The following is a 20,016-nucleotide window of genomic DNA, read 5'->3' on the forward strand; positions in this document are numbered from 1 at the left end:
TATATGTCATCGGGGCTTAATATTTGGATCAAAGGAGCATAGCAGAAATATATGGATATGGCTCTATTTATTTTTTCATACAAGAGGTTTTACATATGACTCCTTCAGTCCTCAATATATCCTGAAAAATTCTACTACTAGACCATATTTATGTTCGGTACCGATGCTTTTATTCATGTTGGGAGCATTTCAAATTCAAAAACTGGGCGAGGTCTCGTTCCAAAACCCTCCGCAAACCCCCCCCCCCCCCTCTCGTCTCGTCCGCCATGGAATCCGACGGCGAGGTCTCGCCGCCATCGCCGCCGCAGGCGCAGGGGCCGTGCGGCGCGGGCCACCGCGCGTCGCACTCGCTCCCGACGTCGGCGGGCGGCCGCGTCTGCGTCTCCTGCGCCGCCGCGCTCCTCTCCTCCGCCTCCGCGCCGTCGCACCACGTCTCCCACGTGCTCGCCTCCCTCTCCCTCGCCCTCGCCGACCCGGCCTTCCTCGCGCCGCTCCGCGCCGCACACCCGCACCTCCTCGCGGCGCCACTCGCCGACGCGCTCGCCGGCGCCGCCTCCCGCCGCGACGCGGCCCTGGCCGCGCAGGCGTCCGACCTCGCCGCCGACCTCGCGTCCGCCGTCGGCCCGCCCGCCGCCTCCGGGCTCGTCGCGCGCCTCGCCCGCCTCCTCTCCTCCGGTTCCCTTGTCAAGCACCTACACACGGTGCGTATGCCTCTTCCAACGTACCACTCCCTACCCTGTGCTACCACTACGCTCTGCCTCGCGATTAATTTGCATGTTAGATATGATCATGCCATCATGCCTGCTATATAAATTTGTCCTACATAGATTAGGTTGTCCGCAACTAATCTTAAGAGGCGACGAGCAGTGAGGTCAGGCTTGAAAGGAAATTCTATTTAATTTCTCTGTATGCAATAATGTGGTGAATAATAAATAGTTTAGCATGTAGTACTATCTAGTTACAGCAGTCTGCTTCGATATGGGTACACATGATATCACCTTTTCTAGTTCCGTTTGGAATATGATTGTTGAAGCTTTTTGAAACGTCTTACACATTGTTGATGATTTATATTTGATTTTAAATGTGCATAGTTGTACGTTCTAAGTGCTGATGGAACATGGATGGAATTGTTTTATTGCAATCGCTTGCGATGTTTCCAATTCCTAAATCCTAACCTAGATCATACAATGTGCATCATGCCCCTTTGCTTTCTGCTCTCATGTAGCACTGTTTTGTGCCCCATGATGTGCATCTATATTTGTATTTCACAACAATATAGCTAATTCTAGTTGATGCAGTTAACCAGTTTACATGGAATAGGCCTAGCCCAGAGCCAGCTGCCCTGCATACTGGCACAATATGATTTGTTCAATCCATGGACCATAGTAATGCACGTTTTTTCAGCAGTGAGTTAAGTAAAATTCAATTGGCAACAGGGCAAAACATGGGAAACTGTAAAAAAAAATTATTTCATCAATGACACTTTGGGAACTGAGTTTGAGTGTTGCCAGCAGTAATTCTGGCTGTTAGGTTTCAGGTTACAGCTCGAGGATGATTGGCTTGCTTTATCTGTTATAATTGTGATTTTTCACTATTGCATTTGATTAATTTAAAGGGGGATGCCATCTCTTTACCTCATCATATGACTAGGAAGACTGGATAATAAAAAATGTGAGTCACTTTGGACTTCTTTTGCAACTGTGCTGAATTAGTGCCACACTACAGCTGCTGTTTTCTTGAATTAGTTTACTGCCGCAATTTCTGAATGTTTCTGTTATCTCAGTGCAGCTACATTGCATGGGTGTCTTGCTAAATTCCATTGAAGGTGCCGCGTCATGCATTGGGGACAAGATCTCTCTTTTTTTAAACCTTGTTAACGATCTCCGACTACCAAGGTGAAGACTACTTAACACTGATGATTCTATCTGACCACCCAATAACTTTATTTGGCAGCATCCTTATCTTAATCTGATACAGTGATGAGATTCGTGGAGAGATACTATTTGTGCTGTACAAACTCTCTCTGTTAAACTCTACCCCATGGGACAATATATGTGATAATGACAATGTGGACCTTTCTGCAATTGGAAGAAGCTTGCTCCAACTCTCTCTTGAAGTCCTACTCAAAACTCAAATCAATGCTGTTCGCTTGAACTGTATTGGTCAGTACATTTCTTCCTTTTGTTTTGTATTAATTCTGGTTCCCTACAAAATAAAGGGGGTTGGTATACTAGTAGTGTGTATGAATTTCTGGTTTACTTATTGATATAATTATGAAATAACTCACCAACGTTTACAGTTCAAATTTATACTAGCTTCTTCTCTGCTTGCTAGAATCTGTGGTGATGTTTGGTTGTGCTTCTGCAGCATTGCTCCTTACCTTAGCAAAGAAGGGGGCCTTTGATATTTTGCTGCTTGGTGATCAGAATTTAATGAACTCTATAGAGGCAGAGGGGTCCAGGCAGACAGATGATGTGTCCCTGAATGCTTCTATCATAGTTCTGTTTGCCGATGCTGTCAAAGGATCTCTGTTATCTACTAATCTAGAAGTACAAACTGGGACATTGGATTTGATCTTTCATTTCCTATCATCTGATGCAAATATTTTTGTCCTACTTCAAACTTTGATAGATGAAAATGTTGCTGATTATGTATTTGAGGTTCTGCGGTTATCTGGTACGAGAAGTGACCTTTTTCCTTTCATCATCTTCATGATGTTTCTTTGCCTTATGATGGGTAATGAAGTTGAGCTGTTCTATATTCTTCAGGAAGTAATGACAAACTGGTCATTTCCTCTATTCAAGTACTATCTCTTTTAGCAACTTCAGAAGAGAGATTCAAAGAAAAGCTTGCCATCGGTTTTTCCACTCTGCTTCCTGTTTTTCACTATGTTGCTGAGATTCCATTTCATCCAGTCCAACCTCAAGTTCTACGACTTGTCTGGATATGCATTGTTAATTGTTCTGGTATCCTGTCATTGTCTCAAGAAGAACAGATAGCATGTACTTTGACTTCAGTTTTGAGAAGAAATGGCAATGGTGAACTTGGCATGTGTTCTGAAACATTTGTTCTTGTCTGCTTAATATTAATAGAGATTCTGAGGTCACCATCTGCTCATAATATCCAGGCATTACCATCATTTATTGAAGAAGCATCAAAACATGCTATCTCTTCAACATTACCTCATGGTTATGATTGTGCGTTCCTTGTACCACATTCCCTTCGTCTTCTAAAAGAAGCACTTATATTCTGTCTTGAAGGGAATAAAGAGAACATATCTGTCAAGAAGGATCTTGAGGATAGCGTCATTAACATTTGTGGAACAAATTTACTGCAATGGCTTGAAAGTGCTGTTGCTGATGGTGATGATGACGAAGCATTGGGAGAGATCCTGCAAATTTTCCATATTGTTTTATCAAGGACATCTCACAACAAGCAACTGAAGTTTGCTGAGATGCTTGCATCATCATCATGGTTTAGCTTGTCATTTGGATTCATGGGCTTATTTCCTACCGAAGATGTCAAGTCAGTAGTATATTTGGTCACTAGTTCAGTTGTTGACAAAATTTTGGGCTGTAAATATGGGGAAACAATTAGAGATGCATATGTATACCTGCCATCAGACCCTGCAGAACTTATGCACTTACTTGGGCAATGTAGCTTAGAAGACTTCAACCTGGCAGCATGCCAGTGTGCTATTCTTGTTATACTGTATGCATGTTCATTCTACAATGAAAGGTACTCTTCTGCTGCATTTGTTCTACATTGTTTATGAAAATATATGTTATTCTTATTTCGTGATTTTCTAACTAATCAGGCTGGTTGGTGACAACCAAATTCTGGCTTTGGTTGAGCAATACATCCTTCTCAACGGTGGGAAGTTCCCCTATGAAATCACTGGTCATGTGATGCTTACTCTGCTGGTCCATCTGTATGCCTTTGTGAGAGGCATTTCATTTAGCTGCAGCATTTCACATAGTCCAGAAGTTGAGAAAACTCTCTTCCGGGTAATGGCATGTAATGAGTGGGATTTTCTTTTGATCCGTGTCCATCCAATAGCACTAAAATGGCTCTTCCAGAAGGGAGAACTTATGGAACCACTATCCTTCCAGATGCTGAATTTCTGTAGAACTTTTTCTGAAGACAAAACTGTGATGCTTTCAAACAGCAGTCAGTTGGTGGACATACAGATGATTGCAGAACTTGTACTTGTTGGAGAAACCAGCATCTCGTATTTGCTGGTATCCTTGCTAAATCAGGTTGTAAATGAGGGCACAGAAGATGACGTCTTCTCAGTGGTTAATGTTATTCATGAAATCCTAGTGATTGCTCCTTGTTCTTCTGATCAGTTTACATCATGCGGTGTTGTTGATGCAGTTGGTTCTATATATAGCTCACCATATTCTTCAAGGATCAAATCATTGTGCTCCTTTTTGATCTTTAACATTTTATGTTCAGCAAGTGTGATGGCATTGGCCCAGGAAGATGAATGGCTTGCTCTTACCATGAAGGTATTCTTGATATTATATTTCTAAGAGTTGAAAGTTGCATAATTAGTGTCGAGCTTATTTTATCATATTGAAGCAAAAATTATTTCTTGGTTACTAATAGCTTTATGAACTGACTACCTGTAAAATGCATTTCAGATAACAAGTTTCACTTCATTGTCCATTTTTCTGAGATCTGTGGACAGTACACAATTAGAAGTTCGGTCTTATTATATAGGATTTCTAGTGATAGATAACGTAAGTTAGGCCTAGTGAATCGTAGGGGTCCCACCAGTGCCCGTCCAAACCAAACCCTTAGGTGGGTCCATCAATTTGTTAGGTTGGGCCATACATTTGAATAAGTTGAATCAGTCCATTCTTGTAGTCCCAATAAGATTAAGCCTACAAGCCAATTGGTACCTTGGTCTGTCTTCTCAATTAGGTTCAAACCCAATCCTCAAAAACGAATTAATTGCTAACTTGGAGTTATTTTCTGTTGTTCCTAGTTACTGTATGATAATATTAATTTACTATCACTGCTTCGCAGCTACTGGAGTATTTCAATTCTAGTCTTGATTGTATATCAAGTCACCAAAAACATAAGATATTGATCGGGACATTTTGCCTTATTTTACATCATTCGGCAAACAAAGTGCTTATGGAGCCTGCGAAAGCGATAATCCTGAACAGTTCACTTGTTTCTTTGACGGATGGTGTAATACAAGAGGCTCGCGCAAAGGGTCCTTCTTTACTTCAACACAATCAGGAGACAGACTTTGGGGGATTCATGATTTTTATACTTCAACTAGTGTATTTCTCCTTAAGGAGGTGCGCAACTGGCATTGCATGTTTCATTTTAATTAACTTGTCCATGACTTGATGATAGTTTGTTTTTCAGTTTGCATGCTATCCTAGATCCAAATATTGACTGGCAGGAATTCCTCCAAGATTCAGATAACCCCCAGTCTTTCTGTGTTGTTGGCATCTCATGCCATGATTTGTGCCGTCTCATGTACTTTGGTCCTTGCCCTATTAAGCTTATTGCTTCACAATGCCTGTTGGAATTGATCACCAGCATTTCAGAACAGAGAAGCTATCTCAACGCTGAATTAAGATGCTCTGCAAAATACATGAAATCCATTATCGCAGTGGTAGAGGGTTTAGTCTTCAGCCAGGACAGCAGAGTTGCCGAAAATTGTGGTTCCTCTCTCTCAATGATTTTACGTTGGGAAAATTTTGGAAGCCAGGAGAATACACTTGTCAGGAAATCTAAATGGTCACGGTTAATAATGGAGGAATTCACAGTTGCCTTGACTGCTCCTGGTTTGACGTCAAAATCTTTCAGTAATCACCAGAAGATTGCAGCGAGTATAGCTGTTTCGTTGCTCAAACTAAGCCCAGTACCAGATTGGTTGACATCATTGTTTGATAATTCTTTGATATCTGGTGTAGTTGCTAATCTTTCTGCTAGGAATATTACTGCAGAAATTGTTAACTTATTCAGTGAGCTTATGGCTACGAAATATCTCACTCAAGAGCACATTGTTGCGCTACATAACTTGTTCCAGGTTAGTATCATTTTCGTCATAATAATATAGATAGCCATTGTGTAATCCTGCAGGTAGTTTGGCAGTATTATCTCTTTTGTGCTAGGTCATATTTGAAGTTCCCCTGCGATGATGTATTTTATTTTGTTTTTTCTTGAATTCTTGTTGAAGATGCTGAGTTGGGAACCTTTTTTTTAGCTCATTTAGTTCTTTTGTTTGGTGTTTGTCACGCTTTTTGATTTTCCAAAATTTATGTTGCAATTTTTCATGCGGAATAGATAACTTTTTCTCAGGCCTGCATATGTATTCACATGTAAACAATTGTTCATATCCCAACCCACTGTCTTCGGTAAGGTATCCTGTTATATATGCCGTATAGTTCATGTGTTTTTTAAAAGTGGAATAGATAACTTTTGATTGGAAGAAAGCAATGAACATAGCCACAGAATACCGTCCACCACCATCCATACTTGAAATCATGAAAATGATACCTTTTCGTGTAAGAAATTGAAGAAAAGATGCCTTGTCTTTTACCAATAGCAGATTGAACAACAATGATAGTCAATAACTATTCGAGTTACATATTAAACCTGAAACCCCACATTATTGCTCTCTTCTGAGCTATCTTCCTTTATCATGACGCAGGTCTGCAGAAGACAGGTCTACGAGGGAAGTTCGAAGGCGTGTCTGTCAGAGAAAAAGGCTGAAGAAAGGGTGGCAAGGAGTGTCGATGACGAGCGTGCCTTGCTCTTTGACATGGTGCTGAATCAGCATGCAGCCTCGTGCACGGTGCAGATGGAGCAGCAGAAGCTTCTGCACGAGATTGATTTGTTCTTCCAGGAGTCGAGCCAACGACAGCAACAGTAAGACTGACCAACTTGTACAGCTATTTTCCAACAATACTACAGTTTATGGTGTGCAGCAAGGGTCGGAGATCCTTTCCCCTGATCATCCTGAGAAGTTCCAGATCACTGCTTATAATAGCGTCACCGTGTGTCGGTATGCAATCTGTACCGTGGATACACGTCGCAGTTTGCAAGAATATGCTGTACATGCGTGGAGTATATGCGAACTCTTGTTGTCTGCCTTTCTTCTGTTGGATATATGCATTGTCCAGCACAACCAGAGTCAAGAGCACGAACATGGTTGAGAAATATATGGAAGGAAACTGGCCTTTTCGCCACGGTTTGCTGGTGTTACCAGAAGGCAAATTGTAATGGCTGCGGTCTTGCATTCTCCAGATGACTTTGTACAATGAGTATGAAGTATGCTATGCAAAAATGACAAAAAAAAAAGCATACCATGTAAATAGAAGAATATGGCAAGTTTTGTTGAAAATGTGCCAGTGCCAATATATCCCACTTTCCCTAAAAGTTGATTGTTTAACTGTTTGAAACTTGTTATTTTTGTATCACTATCATTGGTCGATAGACAACTGAAACTCAAGTTCTATAAAATTAAGATCAGGTTGACAATGGATTGACTAGTTTTTTTCTTCTTCCGGGAAGGATGGACCAAGGCTGTTGCGGTGATTTATTGTCCTTGGAACTACTCTGCGTACGATGCCTAGGTGATGTGTTGAATTTGTTTAGCGCAAAGGGCCAAGCCGAGGTGCGACGGTGATTTTTTTTTTGACAGCCACCGTACGCAAGCGTCGTAGTAAAAAAAAAACACTATTTTCACACATTGGCCGCAATCAAGACACGCCCACATAAAATAAACTCATCTGAAGATCAAAGCACACAAAAAATGGACACCAAAATTATAAATCTCTCCTAATAATACTGAAATATGGTACATAGAGAATTGTAGCTCATGAAGGTTCGGTTTGCAAGTTGCTCAAGTGTGTTACCTCAGAACTAATTTTGTTCTCTAATCTGCTAGTAAAACAAAATCCACATAAAAATCCGAAAGAAAGTTAGTTATCCAAACAATAAAAATAGGCAAACACGTTTGCGAGATTCACAATAGTACGAAACTCCAAGTTCAAAATTCAACCTGTTACAAAAAGTATCACAAAAGCCCTGTCAAAAAAGTGTAATTTTGGACGAATGATCTTTTTTTTTGTTCTAGCTCGTCAGCCTATGCTACTGCTAAGTATAGTACTCCCTCCGTCCCGAAAAGATTGGCGCAGCCTCCTTCACAACTTACTTTTACATTTAAGTCCAACAGTTTCAAATAATTACATATGTGACCTCAGCAACAAATCAATCACACCACGATCCCAGGAGTTACAGCCGCACCTTCCAAATCAATCACACCCCGATTCCTCATATCACAATCCTAGGAAAGGCGACGAAAATCCCTCAGATCACGATCCCAGGAAATTAGGTAATCCCTCAAATCACGGATCCCAGTTAAGGCAAGAAGAAATCCCTCAGATCACGATCCCAGTGAAGGCAAGAAAAAATCCCTCAGATCACGATCCCAATGAAGGCAATAGCGGCAAGATCAAATCTCTCAGATCACGATCCCAGTGAAGGCAACAGCGGCAAGATCAATTCCCACAGATCACGATTCAGTGAAGGCAACATCGGCAAGTTCAAATCCCACATATCGCGATCCCATTAAAGGCAACAAGCCGCCGCCGCCGCCAATTCACTGTGATCAACATCAGTGGGATAAAATCACACAAGCCACCGCCGCCAATTCACTGTGATCAACATCACTGGGATAAAATCACACAAACTACAACAGCCAATTCACTGGGATCAAATCACACAAGCCGCCGCCGCCAATTCAATAGGATCAACATCATCATTGGGATCACATCACAGAAGCTACAGCCACCAAGTCACTGAGATCAACATCATCACTGGGATCAACATACTCACCTGGGATCAACATTGTCATTGGGATCTCGCATGCCGTTGCCCTCTGCCCGATGCCGTCGCACGCCGCCGTCGCCTCTCGCCTGCCGTTGCCCAGGGAAAATCACCGCTGCCTTCTCGCATCTGAGGCAGAGCTCTGCCTCTGCCTTCGCGGGCTCCTCCGCCTTCCTCCATCTCAGGCAGAGCTTTGCCTCTGCCTTCGCTGGGCCTCCCACCATCCCGCATCTGAGGCAGAGCTCTGCCTCTGCCTTTGCGGGCTCCTCCGTCTTCCTCCATCTCAGGCAGAGCTCTTCCTTTGCCTTCGCTGGCGCCCCTGTACAGAAACAAGTAGATTTACTCAATGTAGCACAATTCAAGGCTCAAAGTGTTCAGAGACAAGTAGATTTACGCAATGTTGAACTTAATGCTGAAGATGTACATAAAGAAGCACATTTACATGCAGCACAATTCAAAGCTCAAAGTGTTCAGAGGCAAGCAGATTTACTCAATGCTGAAGCTATACAAAATCAAGAAGCAGATTTCCAATACAATGCTGAAACTGAACATGAAGCAGATTTACAATACAATGTTGAAACTGTACATGAAGCATATATGCAAATCAATGATGAAACTGAACACGAAACAGATTTACAATACAATGCTGAAACTGTACATGAAGCATATGTGCAAATCAATGATGAAACTGAACATGAAGCAGATTTCCAATACAATGCTGAAACTGTACAGCAAGAAGCAGATGCTCAATTCAATGATGAAACTATAGAGCACGAAGAAGATGAAGCAGGTAAAGAGAACTTATATGTTTGTGCTCCAGCTTTCTCTACTTGTAGATCCACTTTGTGCTCCAGCTGTTTCAACTTGTTGATGCGGTTATGAAAAACAAAAAACACACATAACATTAGATTGTTCTAATTCTGCAGGTTTAGAGCAGAAAAAGGGAAAGATCTCCCAAATGAACACAGATTCGCAGCATATATCGTATTAAAAGCACTCAGCAATGATCGACAAGTAGAGTTGAAAGATAAAGTACTTGTTGCTCGACTTTTGAATATAAGTGTGAGAACAATTCAGAGAATTTGGAAAGAAGCTCAAGATCAGATTGCAAGGGGGCAAAAAGTGGATGTTTCACTTAAAAAGAAGGGCAGATGTGGACGGAAGAGGGCTGACCTCAATCTATCTAGCATACCTACAATTCCACTTAGCAAAAGAAGCACCATTAGGGCTCTAGCAAGCGAGTAGAATTAATTAAGCATGCATGTCAATACAACTCAAGAACTACTCCTACCAAGTGAGTAGAATTAATTAAGCATGCATGTCAATACAGCTTTGGAACTACTCCTAGCAAGTGAGTAGAATTAATTAAGCATGTACAGAGACATCACTAAACAGGGCATGCTTTCGTCAATCAGCAACAACAATCATCAAAGCATGTCATTCAGATGTGAGTACAATTAATCAACAAAGCATGCATATCAACAGATAACTTAGGAGCAGGGGTACTTATCTTAGGAGTAGGAGTAGATCATGCAGATGCAGAAGTTCCTTGACAGTTACAGTAGTTCTTCTTGTTCATGAGGGAGTACACAAGATCAAAGAAGAAAAGGTAAGACATTCAGTGTCGGTCAAAGAATAATAAGGTTGGGCTTTTCATGCAAATCTAAAACAGAGAACTCAACATTTCAAAAATATCATGGTAATCTATGCTAATCTATCCATAGCCACTAGATCAGGCTATAATCTAAAAACAACAGAAGAATAGAAAACTCAATTGTCAAGACATTAATATAGACAAGCTCAACATGGTACTCCATTTTCAAGTCTGTTTTACTCCATTAACGTAGACAAGCTCAACATGACAGAGATCACAGTAAATACTCCATTTTCAAGTCATTTTTACTCCATTAATATAGACAGGCTCAACAGGGTCGAGATCACAGTAGATAAACTAGATGCAGTGAGTACTCACGGAGTAAATAGAGGCAGGGAGTGTACGTACTCATAATGTTGCATGCACAATGTACTTACTCCAGAGAACAGAGAAAACACCGCAGAGGTCCGAGCGGTCTCGGCGGCGCGCCGGAGAACGAAGAAGAGCAGCGCCTCAACCTTGGAATAAACAACATGAAACAAGAACAGAAAACTCAATTGGGATTTTGAAGCGGTGAACCTTGGAACAACGAACATAAAACAAAGAACATGAAACAAGAACAAAATTGAGAACTTAGTTTTGGTAGGAGTACATCTTCAGTCACAAAAGGAACACCTAAAACTTTGTTGTGGAACAATATTTCAGATTTCAAATTTGTAGAATAACAGGTGACAAAACCCATAAGCAGCAAGGACTAACCATGGATGAGTCATTTACAAAGTGATCAAACAGACTACTCCTACCAAAACTACTGCCTACGAAAGGGAGCAAATTACTCCTTGATTAGCTAACCAAATTATGCACAACACTTAGGGGAGTAATCAAGGGAGTACTGTAATCATGTGCACTCACAAAATAGAACTTTAAGGTGTTCCACAACACAAACTTCAAATTGTTCAGCTAACTTTAAGGTGTTCCACAACACAAACTTCAAGGGAGTAATCAGGTGCTGTCACAAAAGGAACTTTAAGGTGCTATGGGCAAAGCTGACAGAGGGAGTACCTTGTTGAGGTCGAGCGCCAGTCCACCTCCAGCTTGATGGTGCGCTACTTCTCCTCGTCCGACCTCCAGTGCATCTCCTACTGATCCTCCATGCTCTTCTTCTCAACATCGCCGTCTCCTTGGGCATGGTGCGAAGGCACTTTCAAGGCAAACAAGAACAAAGGATCTGTCAACCAAGGGGAGTGGAGTAGAAACAAGAACAGAAAATAGACAGTGGACTAACCTTGGAACAGAGAAGGCTCACCACCGGATCTGTCCTTGCCGCCATCGGATCCGGACTCGCCGGCGCCGGATTCGGCGATTCTTCGCCAAAAGAAGGCAGGTTTCACGCGGGATCCGGTTTCTTTCGCGAGGGGAGCGCAGCATGGGGGAGGGGAAGCTCGAGAACGGGGAAGCTGGATCCGGCCATGCCACCACTGGATCTGGCCTCGCCGCCACTGGATCCGGCGATTCTTAGCACCCTTCGTCGCCGGCGATTCTTGGCCAGAGGAAGCGCGCGGAGGGGAGCCGGAGGTGAGCTGGGAGGAGAGGTGGAGGCGAGAGGGAGCGCGCGGAGGAGAGAGGAGCGTGCGGAGGCGAGTTGGGAGGGGAGGCAGAGCGCGGCGTCGGCGAGGTGGCGAGTTCACAGGGGAGGAGACGAGACAGGGGAGCCGGGAAAAAATAAAACAAAAGGAAACGAAGGGATACGTGTATTTTAAAAGATGTAGCGAGGATCGATTAGAATAAATGTCAGGAGTGTTTTTGCAAAAGGACAGCCCGCGACAATTTTGTAGGGACGGAGGGAGCAGCCATTTACCACTGGCGGTCTGCATTCTGCGCATTTTATTACCAGCTCGCTCTTCGTTTCCCCAATCCCCCACCTTTCTCCGGCCAAAACCCCAGACCCATCGCTGGGGGCAAGTTCTCGCCGGAGTATGGCGTCACCGCCGGAGCCCGCCATCCCCGTTCTGAGCCCTCTGAGCTCCCGCCTTAGCGCCGCCGCTGACTCCTCCTCCGTCTCCTCCTCCGCCCCCGTCGAGCACCCATGCGTACGCTCCCCTCCCTGCTCCCTTCCTCCATTTCAGATTGACCGCTTTCTCCCCTAGACTGTTGGTGTTTTGATGCGATTTGGTGCTCTGTTCTTTGCTTCCCGCGGTTCAGTTCACGCTGCAGAACTGGTGGCTGGTCAGGGTGGAAGGGGAGGAGCGGAAGATCGCCGTCTCCGGGTTCACTCAAAGGTGAGCGTCTAATTTCTCGAGAAAAAAATTAGGATCTTCCTGGCTAATTCCTTCGAGTTCCGTTGTGACGGACCGTGTGAGGAAGACTGTCTTGTTGGAGTTGTAATGTCGAAAAGTATTGCTTCAGAAAAGAACAACAAACCGGAGCATCTCATCTCTTCTAGCTGCGAGGTTTTGATACTACTTCAGTGAAGTTATCGGCTGCCAAACTTTTGACAGGGGTGACGCGTTCACTTCCGCACCCATTGCAAAGCGTCACGAGTCTCTTGTCCTCGAAGACGAAGACGGGGTTGTGGTGCGTATTGATGGTTTGATGAGCCTTTGCCGAATGCGTCGGAATGGATTCTCACTACAGGTAATGCACATTTGAAAGCTAATGGGAAAAATATTTATCCAATTTCAAGTATAATCTATATGTGTTAACTCCCGATTATGTTGACTTTGTAATTTCTGCTCAAATTCATGTCCGAAAGGATCATTTAGCTGCCATGCTTTGTAAATGACTTGCTGTTTCACTGAAACCATGCATGCAGATCTGTGAAAGCTTCTTGATTGGATTTCCATCCTGGTGGGAGAGCTGGGATTCACACTTCGAATCTCAACCAACCTCTTCTAGCAATTCACAAGAGGATTCAAGTCAGATTTACTTGAAGATTTTCCAGTTGGGCAATGTTGTTCAAAAATCAGTAGCTTCATTCATCAAGAACCCTCTCCATGATGCTAAAATTTTCCGAAGATATGTAGCGGATGCCTTCACACAGTGTTCAAGATTTGATGAATACAGTTTTGACAATGATACTTCAACAAAAGGAAAAACTGTTGCTTCAAATGATGCCAGTGAAGGACCTGCAGCTGTAGCTAATGAGGTGGATAATATGGAAATAGACTTGATTGTGAGCAGCACTTCACAAGAAAGAGGTCATGTTGACATTAGCTGTAATGCATCGTTTGCTCCTACAGAAAAATGTACTAGTGATGAGACTTACAAGGAGGCAGAAAATCAGAATGATTCTATGCATCCAGATGTAACAGAACAGGAGGCTGGTAACCATTCTGTGAACTCTGATTTGATTTGCAATAGGTCCCGTGATCGTATGCCCAGTGACTTGGAAGATGGAAATACCAATGCTGGAAATTCAACAGATGTGGCCTTATGCCATTTAGCTACAGCACAACCCGAAAGGGTTAATTGCTGCTCAGAGATTCCTGGTGCTTTGCAAAATATTCAACCCTTAAGTATGTGCAGCATCAAATTGTTAAGAGACTGGTTAAGTTTTCTCCTGCAGATATTTCAGTTGGTCATGATGTTTCTAAGAGAGTGGCTATTATACATTTAGGTAATCAAAGGAATCCGGTGGCTTCATTGAAGAATCAAAGCCACCCGAAAAGAACTGAGGACATATCATTGAACCAGAAGGCCGTACCAATTGAAGATACATCAACTTCAATTCGTTCACATGTACTATCTTCGGAAAAGGTGAGTTTTAAACCAAACCCCACAGCTAAAAAAAAATCAGATGAAGTAATCCGTGTTTGAACTTCACTTTGCTTGCCTTTTTTTTTATGAGTGTTACTTTGCTTACCAATTTATGTGCAAATATAGTTAATGCACAAATAGTGCCTCTGTTAGTTTTTCTTTTCTCGATATTGTCCATACATACTCACAAACACCATGCAATTACCAAACTGATGTTTGAGATAAGCCCTCCTCCAATTAGGATATTCTGAATTTAGCTTAATCAGGTCCTTGGTAGTTTTAGTGGAAGTTCTTGTACTCACAAGAGAAAATTATGATGCAAAGGGATGTCAGAAAATAGAGGCATTTATCGCAAGCGTGACAATAGTAATGACCCAATATTACAGGCTGCGTCTTAAACTGAAAACATTAAGATGCAAACTCAATCTAACATAGCACCTTTATGTAAGTTTTAGCTCAACTAATACAAGTGCATTTGACAAAAGCTTTAGCATGTCGCCAATGTCGTGCGTCCCTTCTGATCTCTCTCGGTTAATCATTTTCCATGACATAATTTATGTAGCATTATCTCATTACTAGTATGGAGCAGATTCGAATCAATATCATAAGGTTCATTTTTTATGACGATTTTATCTGTGCATGTATGTTTGCTGCTATATACTTTTGCATTTAGAACAAGTTATAACTGATCAGTGGCGAAGCTGGATTACCAAATCATTGGGTTCATTGCTTTTATTTATAGTGTAAATTTTCACTAATGAGTAAGACAAAGACTAAGTTAATGAAGGATTTGCTTAATTCATTGAGTTCATTTGAACCCTGAACCCAATGGTTATACAGCAGCTCCGCCACTGTAACTGATAATCCTTCGAAAGGAATTCCGTAGATTGACCTGTACCTGCCGTATAAGATGTGCAGAACAAACTATTATGATCCACTAAATTGCGAAGTGTGCAGGCTAAGGAGCATCATACAGCATTTCCATTTTTATGATACCAAGTCATATGTACTTCCTCCGTCCAACAAAGGATGTCTCAACTTTGACTAAATTTGAATGCATCTATACACTAAGTCATGTCTAGATACATCCAAATTTTGATAAACTTGAGACATCTTTTGTTGCACGGAGGGAGTAGCACATTTCAGCTAGTGATCCTAGTTGTGTTCCCCATCTTACATATTGAACTTGATAGCCTTTTACCTGGAGATGCAGACAGTAGGCCCGTCAAAGAAGCAAAGATCTGCACAGGATAAATTATTGAGTCCTGCTAGATTGCGAGGAACCAGAAATCCGATTTCATATGTAAGTATGAAATTACTCCATATTCCATAACTTTTTCTGTTGTTAAAAAAAATAAAAGGGCAAAGTATCCGGTGAAAACCATCTCTACGGTGCAAACTGTGAAAAGTCCATCGAAAAAAGTTAAAAAAATTCTCAAAAAAATCACATATGTTAGAAAAGTGATGTTTTATATATGTGTTAAATTTCAAGTCCAAACTCAATTTCGATTGGTAGCAGCAAGAAAAACAAATTCTTCAAGAATAGTGGTCTTTCAGTGTTTGACACTATTCATTGTAAATTTCTCTTTTTAATTCCTTTCAAATGCTTTTGATTTTGAACTTGAAATTTTGCAGGTTTGTAAAACATCACACTCCCAACGTATCGTATTTTTGTAGATTTTTTTTGAAACTTTTAAACATGATTTTTATGAAGTTTGCACGGTTTGCACCAAATGAGGGTTTTCACAAGATACTTCGCCAAATAAAAGTGTTGACATGTTGTTAATCTTCCACAGTTCATATTTTTGGACAGTTAAAGAGATCTATAATGTACTGGCTTTTCTCTAGCTTTTGCAATTGTCATGTGTCTGGCTGCTAAGTAAGGATGTGTCATTATGTTGGATATGCTTATTTTCTGACATCTATATAATGTTAAAACTATTATCATTTTATATGAAGTAGCATAAAATTCTGTACCGCTTACTGTGATGTCTTCCCTGATTCTGATGTATTAGAATGTTTGTTGAAACACTTTAGGTGCATCATTCTCCGCATACTCGTGGGAAGGCACAGTCATTATCTATTTCCACACCTGAATCTCTCGAGATGACAAGAACCAAATCAGGTATGATCCTCTGGTTGAACTGCCATGAAACTGGCAAGATGGCACACTATAGAGGAATAAAGCAATGATGTGTTAATTTCTCTCCCCTAACCTAACCTATACTCTACTCTCCAATCCCCTAAGCCGGTGCCATCTGGTCATCTTTATGGCGGTAGATTTTTTTCCAAGCATTTACTCATTGTCCTTAACTAATTGGAATTTTTTTTCAGGTCGTGTGGTAGTACCCCCATTGGATCTAGGATGTGAAAGGATCCTCTATGGCAACGTTAGTAAAGAAATATACTTCCCATGTTATGATGATTGCATCATGATTCTATTATTAACAAAGGATATGTTTCATCTCTGTCATTGTGATGCTATTTCCTAATGTGTAACAAACTTACAGCAAGTTGGGATAAGTGCTCGATTTTGAAGGTGCATCTTATCAGTTTGTGACTTTTCAGTGTGTTGTGGTTGGGTGGTGTACGTGTCTAGCGAGGCTCTGTCACATGAAGAATTTTTTTAATTACTATATAGGATGACTCAGCTTCTCCCCAAAATTTCTTCACAGTGATAATTTTTTTTCTTTAAATTTCTAAGTACACAAATCTCCTTCCTTAACTAGACAATATTCTATGCCTGTTTGATTTGTTCCTAATAATTTGTAATTCCTTGAGGGCATTGGATTTGGTCTATCCCCTGACAGTAACACATTGTGGTCTTCTTTTGCAGAACCATTTGGTTTTAGGCGTGGCTCCTGTGAAGTTGCATTCACCTCCCATCAAAGGTTTGATCAGATTGCTCACTGTCACATCTGTATTGTATCCGCGTAGTACTCGTCCTGTTTCTCGAAAACAACTGTTTGAAGGAAAGCCAGAGTATAGTGTAATAACAGTGTGTCCTTTGCTGGCAGGGAGCAAGCCAGAGACCCCTGCGAGGAAGAGAAGGGCTCGCTGAGCGACTTTCGGACACGCAATGCTGCTGCCAAGCCAGAAGATGATCTCACAACTTTGAAGGCTTCGGGTGTTTTGCTTTGTTCAGTTTTTGTATATGCAGCCTGGAGTTTGAATTCGCAGCCAGCAAACTTCTGATACCTTTTGGTATGGGTGTGGTTTAACACTGGCCTGTGCCCAGCGCCACTAATGTTAGCGAGTATTGCTATGCATTGTAGGCATTGAGATGTGTTTCGCCTGGTTGCATCTTGTTGGCAGCAGTTGAAAGGAGCTGGCCAGTTGACATCTTGGTTCTCTGGCTGCAAGCATGACCTAGGCAAAACAAACTAAAATGCAGTCGTACATCACCATGCGGGCCTTGATGGACTCGATGATCTCCTCGTCGTAGCAATGGCCGAAGACGCAGCCGGCGCCTCGCCTGCGTCTTCCCGTAGAACACCCTACGCTCCTCCGAGGAGGATCCGGCGGCTCCATCTTCTCCGGCGCCGGTAGCCCCTCCTTGATCGGCCGATGATGCTTCTGAGTTCTGACGATGATTTATACGGGCTGTGGCGGTTCGGAAGTTAACAGGCCTAAAACCGAGTCGTATTCGAGTTGGGCTTTGGAGATCTGGAGGCCTGGCTGAGAAGAAAGCCCAAGCGAACCTTACGTCCGTTTGGGCCGGTGTAACCATCGTGACGTTTCTACGTCTAGGCCCACGAATTTCTCCATCTAGCAATTGAGTCTCATTTCGCTCAAAAAAAAAAAGCAATCGAGTCTCATCAGACAACTGAAATTTTCCTAAAAATAAAAAATCAGACAACTGAAATACTGAAATATGTGCTCTTTCCGTTCCAAAATACGAGTATAAGGATATAAATTTTATTGACCGTCAAACTTGCTAAATTTGAACATTTGGAGTGTCACATCAAGATCGCTGCATCTAAAAAACGGGAACGGGATGTCAGTCAGTTGCTGGAATTTCAGCCTAGAAATCTTGAATTACGTTTCTTATAACCCGTCAGACGTTTTGATCTCGTTCCTCCCATTCCCATTTGTCACCAGATTTCATCTCCAACGACAATCACATGTATACTCACATGATGGGACCGTTAACGATGAGACAGGAACCTGATGCCGTGCCAGCTCTCATGCATGCTTGCCACAAAAAAAAGAGAGGCTAACAACAGTGCTACAAAGCTTCCTCTGAGAATAGCTCAACAGCTGCTTGCTTTCCACACGACGCCAATCACAGAAGTGCAGCGTGGGTCACCAGGAAACATTAGAATTTGTAGCAACTTCTGTTGAGCTAGCAACGTACGGAAGCTATACATGGATATGGTTGAGTGCCTAATTTTGTCTCGAGCAAGACTCATTCATTAACTATACCACTTTGATTTGAAGAGTCCGATATTAATTCTCTTCTTCCGGAAATGGAGTTGTTTTTGTCCTTATGCAAAACATGAGCTGTGGGTTTTTGCCGTGATATATCATAGTATGTGGCTGCAAAATTGTTATATATATATGGTCTTATCTCAAGTTCTAGACGGAGGGAGGTTTAGCTTGCATTGCATTCGTAGCTTCCTGGTGTTTTCGGCACATGCTACTGCAGTAATCAATGTGGGACCTGTCTTGTTGATTGACACTTGCATGATAAAAGAAGTACACATGATGAAAAATCTTAATACGGTGGTTATGACTGTCGATTGAAAAATAGACACTTCAAATAAGAAGTCTAAAGTTTAACTTCTATTTCTTCCGTCCCATAATAATAAGTGACTTTTTATTACATGCATCTAAACATTTTTTTAGACATACATACATCCATATTTAAACAAATTTGAGTCACTTGATATGGGACGGAGGTAGTATGAACGTTGTATACCGAAGTGACCTGCCCGTGAATTTCCTCCCTTGTCAAAGTACGTTAATGTGCCTCGCGTCGCATCTTCTTTGAACTACAGAATTATTAAGAACAAGAAGCTGAACTTCTATGTACGTACGGTTTTAAGCATAATCTTTTTCCACTGAATGGAGTAGTTTCCCCCAAAATGTACAAAAGTGTCCAGGAGAAGACGATAAAAGGCGAAAAAGAAGAATATACTGTACATAGCTAGCTGGTCCGAAGTGCCCCCCACCGGCACATGATCCCTAAGCAGCTTTATTTGTGTGCGATCTCTTTTCCTTTTCTTCCCTGTCTCAAGGAAAAAGGAATATAATTTTGGTGCGATCTCGCACGCTCTGGCCAACATTCTCAAGTTAGAACCTGCTCTCTCTCGGCTGCAAAATTTAATTTGCAACACTGACAGGCCTGTTAGTATACTATATTGTATTATTATACATGTACTAAGTGACAGGAGAAGCAGATCAGAACAGTACTGGAGCTGGAGGCGCAAATCTTGGGAGGATGTTTTGCTTGGAAGGTACTACTCCAGATGTATATATAATTATAAAACTGCTTAGAACTACTTGTTTAATTTAATACACGTTGAGCCATGCATGAGCTGACAGCGTTGATCAAGCAATAAGATAACAGGAGAAAGAGAGGATCCTGCATGCCATGCTACGTGCGTACTGCCGAGGGACGACCAACAATAATCTGATCAGATCAGATCTGAATATTCTGACCTGATATTGTCTGAATGCACAATTGGAGTATAGTAGTAGTGGACAAAGTGGACAGCTGTCAGGCAGTAGCAGCAGCACGTGTATGTATATTTATCTGCATCGTCTGGACTGGATGGATTCAGAAATGCAGTGCAGTGTAGAGA

At 42.0% G+C, this 20,016-nt stretch overlaps 2 protein-coding genes across 3 annotated transcripts; both read left to right on the forward strand.

The window, feature by feature from the left end:
- The first annotated feature begins 266 nt into the window (after positions 1-266).
- On the forward strand, positions 267-7,523 carry LOC100832689 (protein PRD1). Its single transcript, XM_014902434.2, has 9 exons — positions 267-701; positions 1,789-1,895; positions 1,978-2,162; positions 2,368-2,676; positions 2,769-3,738; positions 3,818-4,511; positions 5,035-5,315; positions 5,386-6,055; positions 6,680-7,523. Exons 1-9 carry the CDS (start codon positions 267-269, stop codon positions 6,899-6,901), a joined length of 3,873 nt encoding a protein of 1,290 aa, XP_014757920.1. The 3' UTR covers positions 6,902-7,523.
- Positions 7,524-12,318: 4,795 nt separating this feature from the next.
- On the forward strand, positions 12,319-17,555 carry LOC100832997. 2 transcript variants are annotated; one of them, XM_003577070.4, is made up of 10 exons: positions 12,319-12,543; positions 12,656-12,732; positions 12,952-13,087; positions 13,266-13,968; positions 14,070-14,209; positions 15,423-15,512; positions 16,247-16,334; positions 16,544-16,599; positions 17,046-17,100; positions 17,227-17,555. In XM_003577070.4, exons 1-10 carry the CDS (start codon positions 12,430-12,432, stop codon positions 17,268-17,270), a joined length of 1,503 nt encoding a protein of 500 aa, XP_003577118.1. In that variant the 5' UTR covers positions 12,319-12,429; the 3' UTR covers positions 17,271-17,555. The 2 variants fall into 2 exon arrangements, with proteins under 2 accessions (XP_003577118.1, XP_014757464.1); XM_014901978.2 differs by having other exon boundaries at positions 12,526-12,543; positions 12,860-13,087.
- The last annotated feature ends 2,461 nt before the right edge of the window (positions 17,556-20,016 follow it).

The sequence above is a fragment of the Brachypodium distachyon genome, chromosome 4 (assembly GCF_000005505.3).
Source record: "Brachypodium distachyon strain Bd21 chromosome 4, Brachypodium_distachyon_v3.0, whole genome shotgun sequence".
Lineage (NCBI taxonomy): Eukaryota > Viridiplantae > Streptophyta > Magnoliopsida > Poales > Poaceae > Brachypodium > Brachypodium distachyon.

What these genes read in the sequence shown, in the direction of transcription:
- LOC100832689 (XM_014902434.2), top strand. Translation starts at nt 267, where the DNA reads ATGGAATCCGACGGCGAGGTCTCGCCGCCATCGCCGCCGCAGGCGCAG. An exon ending in AACGATCTCCGACTACCAAG is followed by an intron (nt 1,896 to 1,977) that starts GTGAAGACTACT and finishes AATCTGATACAG; the next exon opens with TGATGAGATTCGTGGAGAGA. An exon ending in GTGTATTTCTCCTTAAGGAG is followed by an intron (nt 5,316 to 5,385) that starts GTGCGCAACTGG and finishes TTTGTTTTTCAG; the next exon opens with TTTGCATGCTATCCTAGATC.
- LOC100832997 (XM_003577070.4), top strand. Translation starts at nt 12,430, where the DNA reads ATGGCGTCACCGCCGGAGCCCGCCATCCCCGTTCTGAGCCCTCTGAGC. An exon ending in GGAATGGATTCTCACTACAG is followed by an intron (nt 13,088 to 13,265) that starts GTAATGCACATT and finishes CCATGCATGCAG; the next exon opens with ATCTGTGAAAGCTTCTTGAT. An exon ending in GCAAAATATTCAACCCTTAA is followed by an intron (nt 13,969 to 14,069) that starts GTATGTGCAGCA and finishes TTATACATTTAG; the next exon opens with GTAATCAAAGGAATCCGGTG.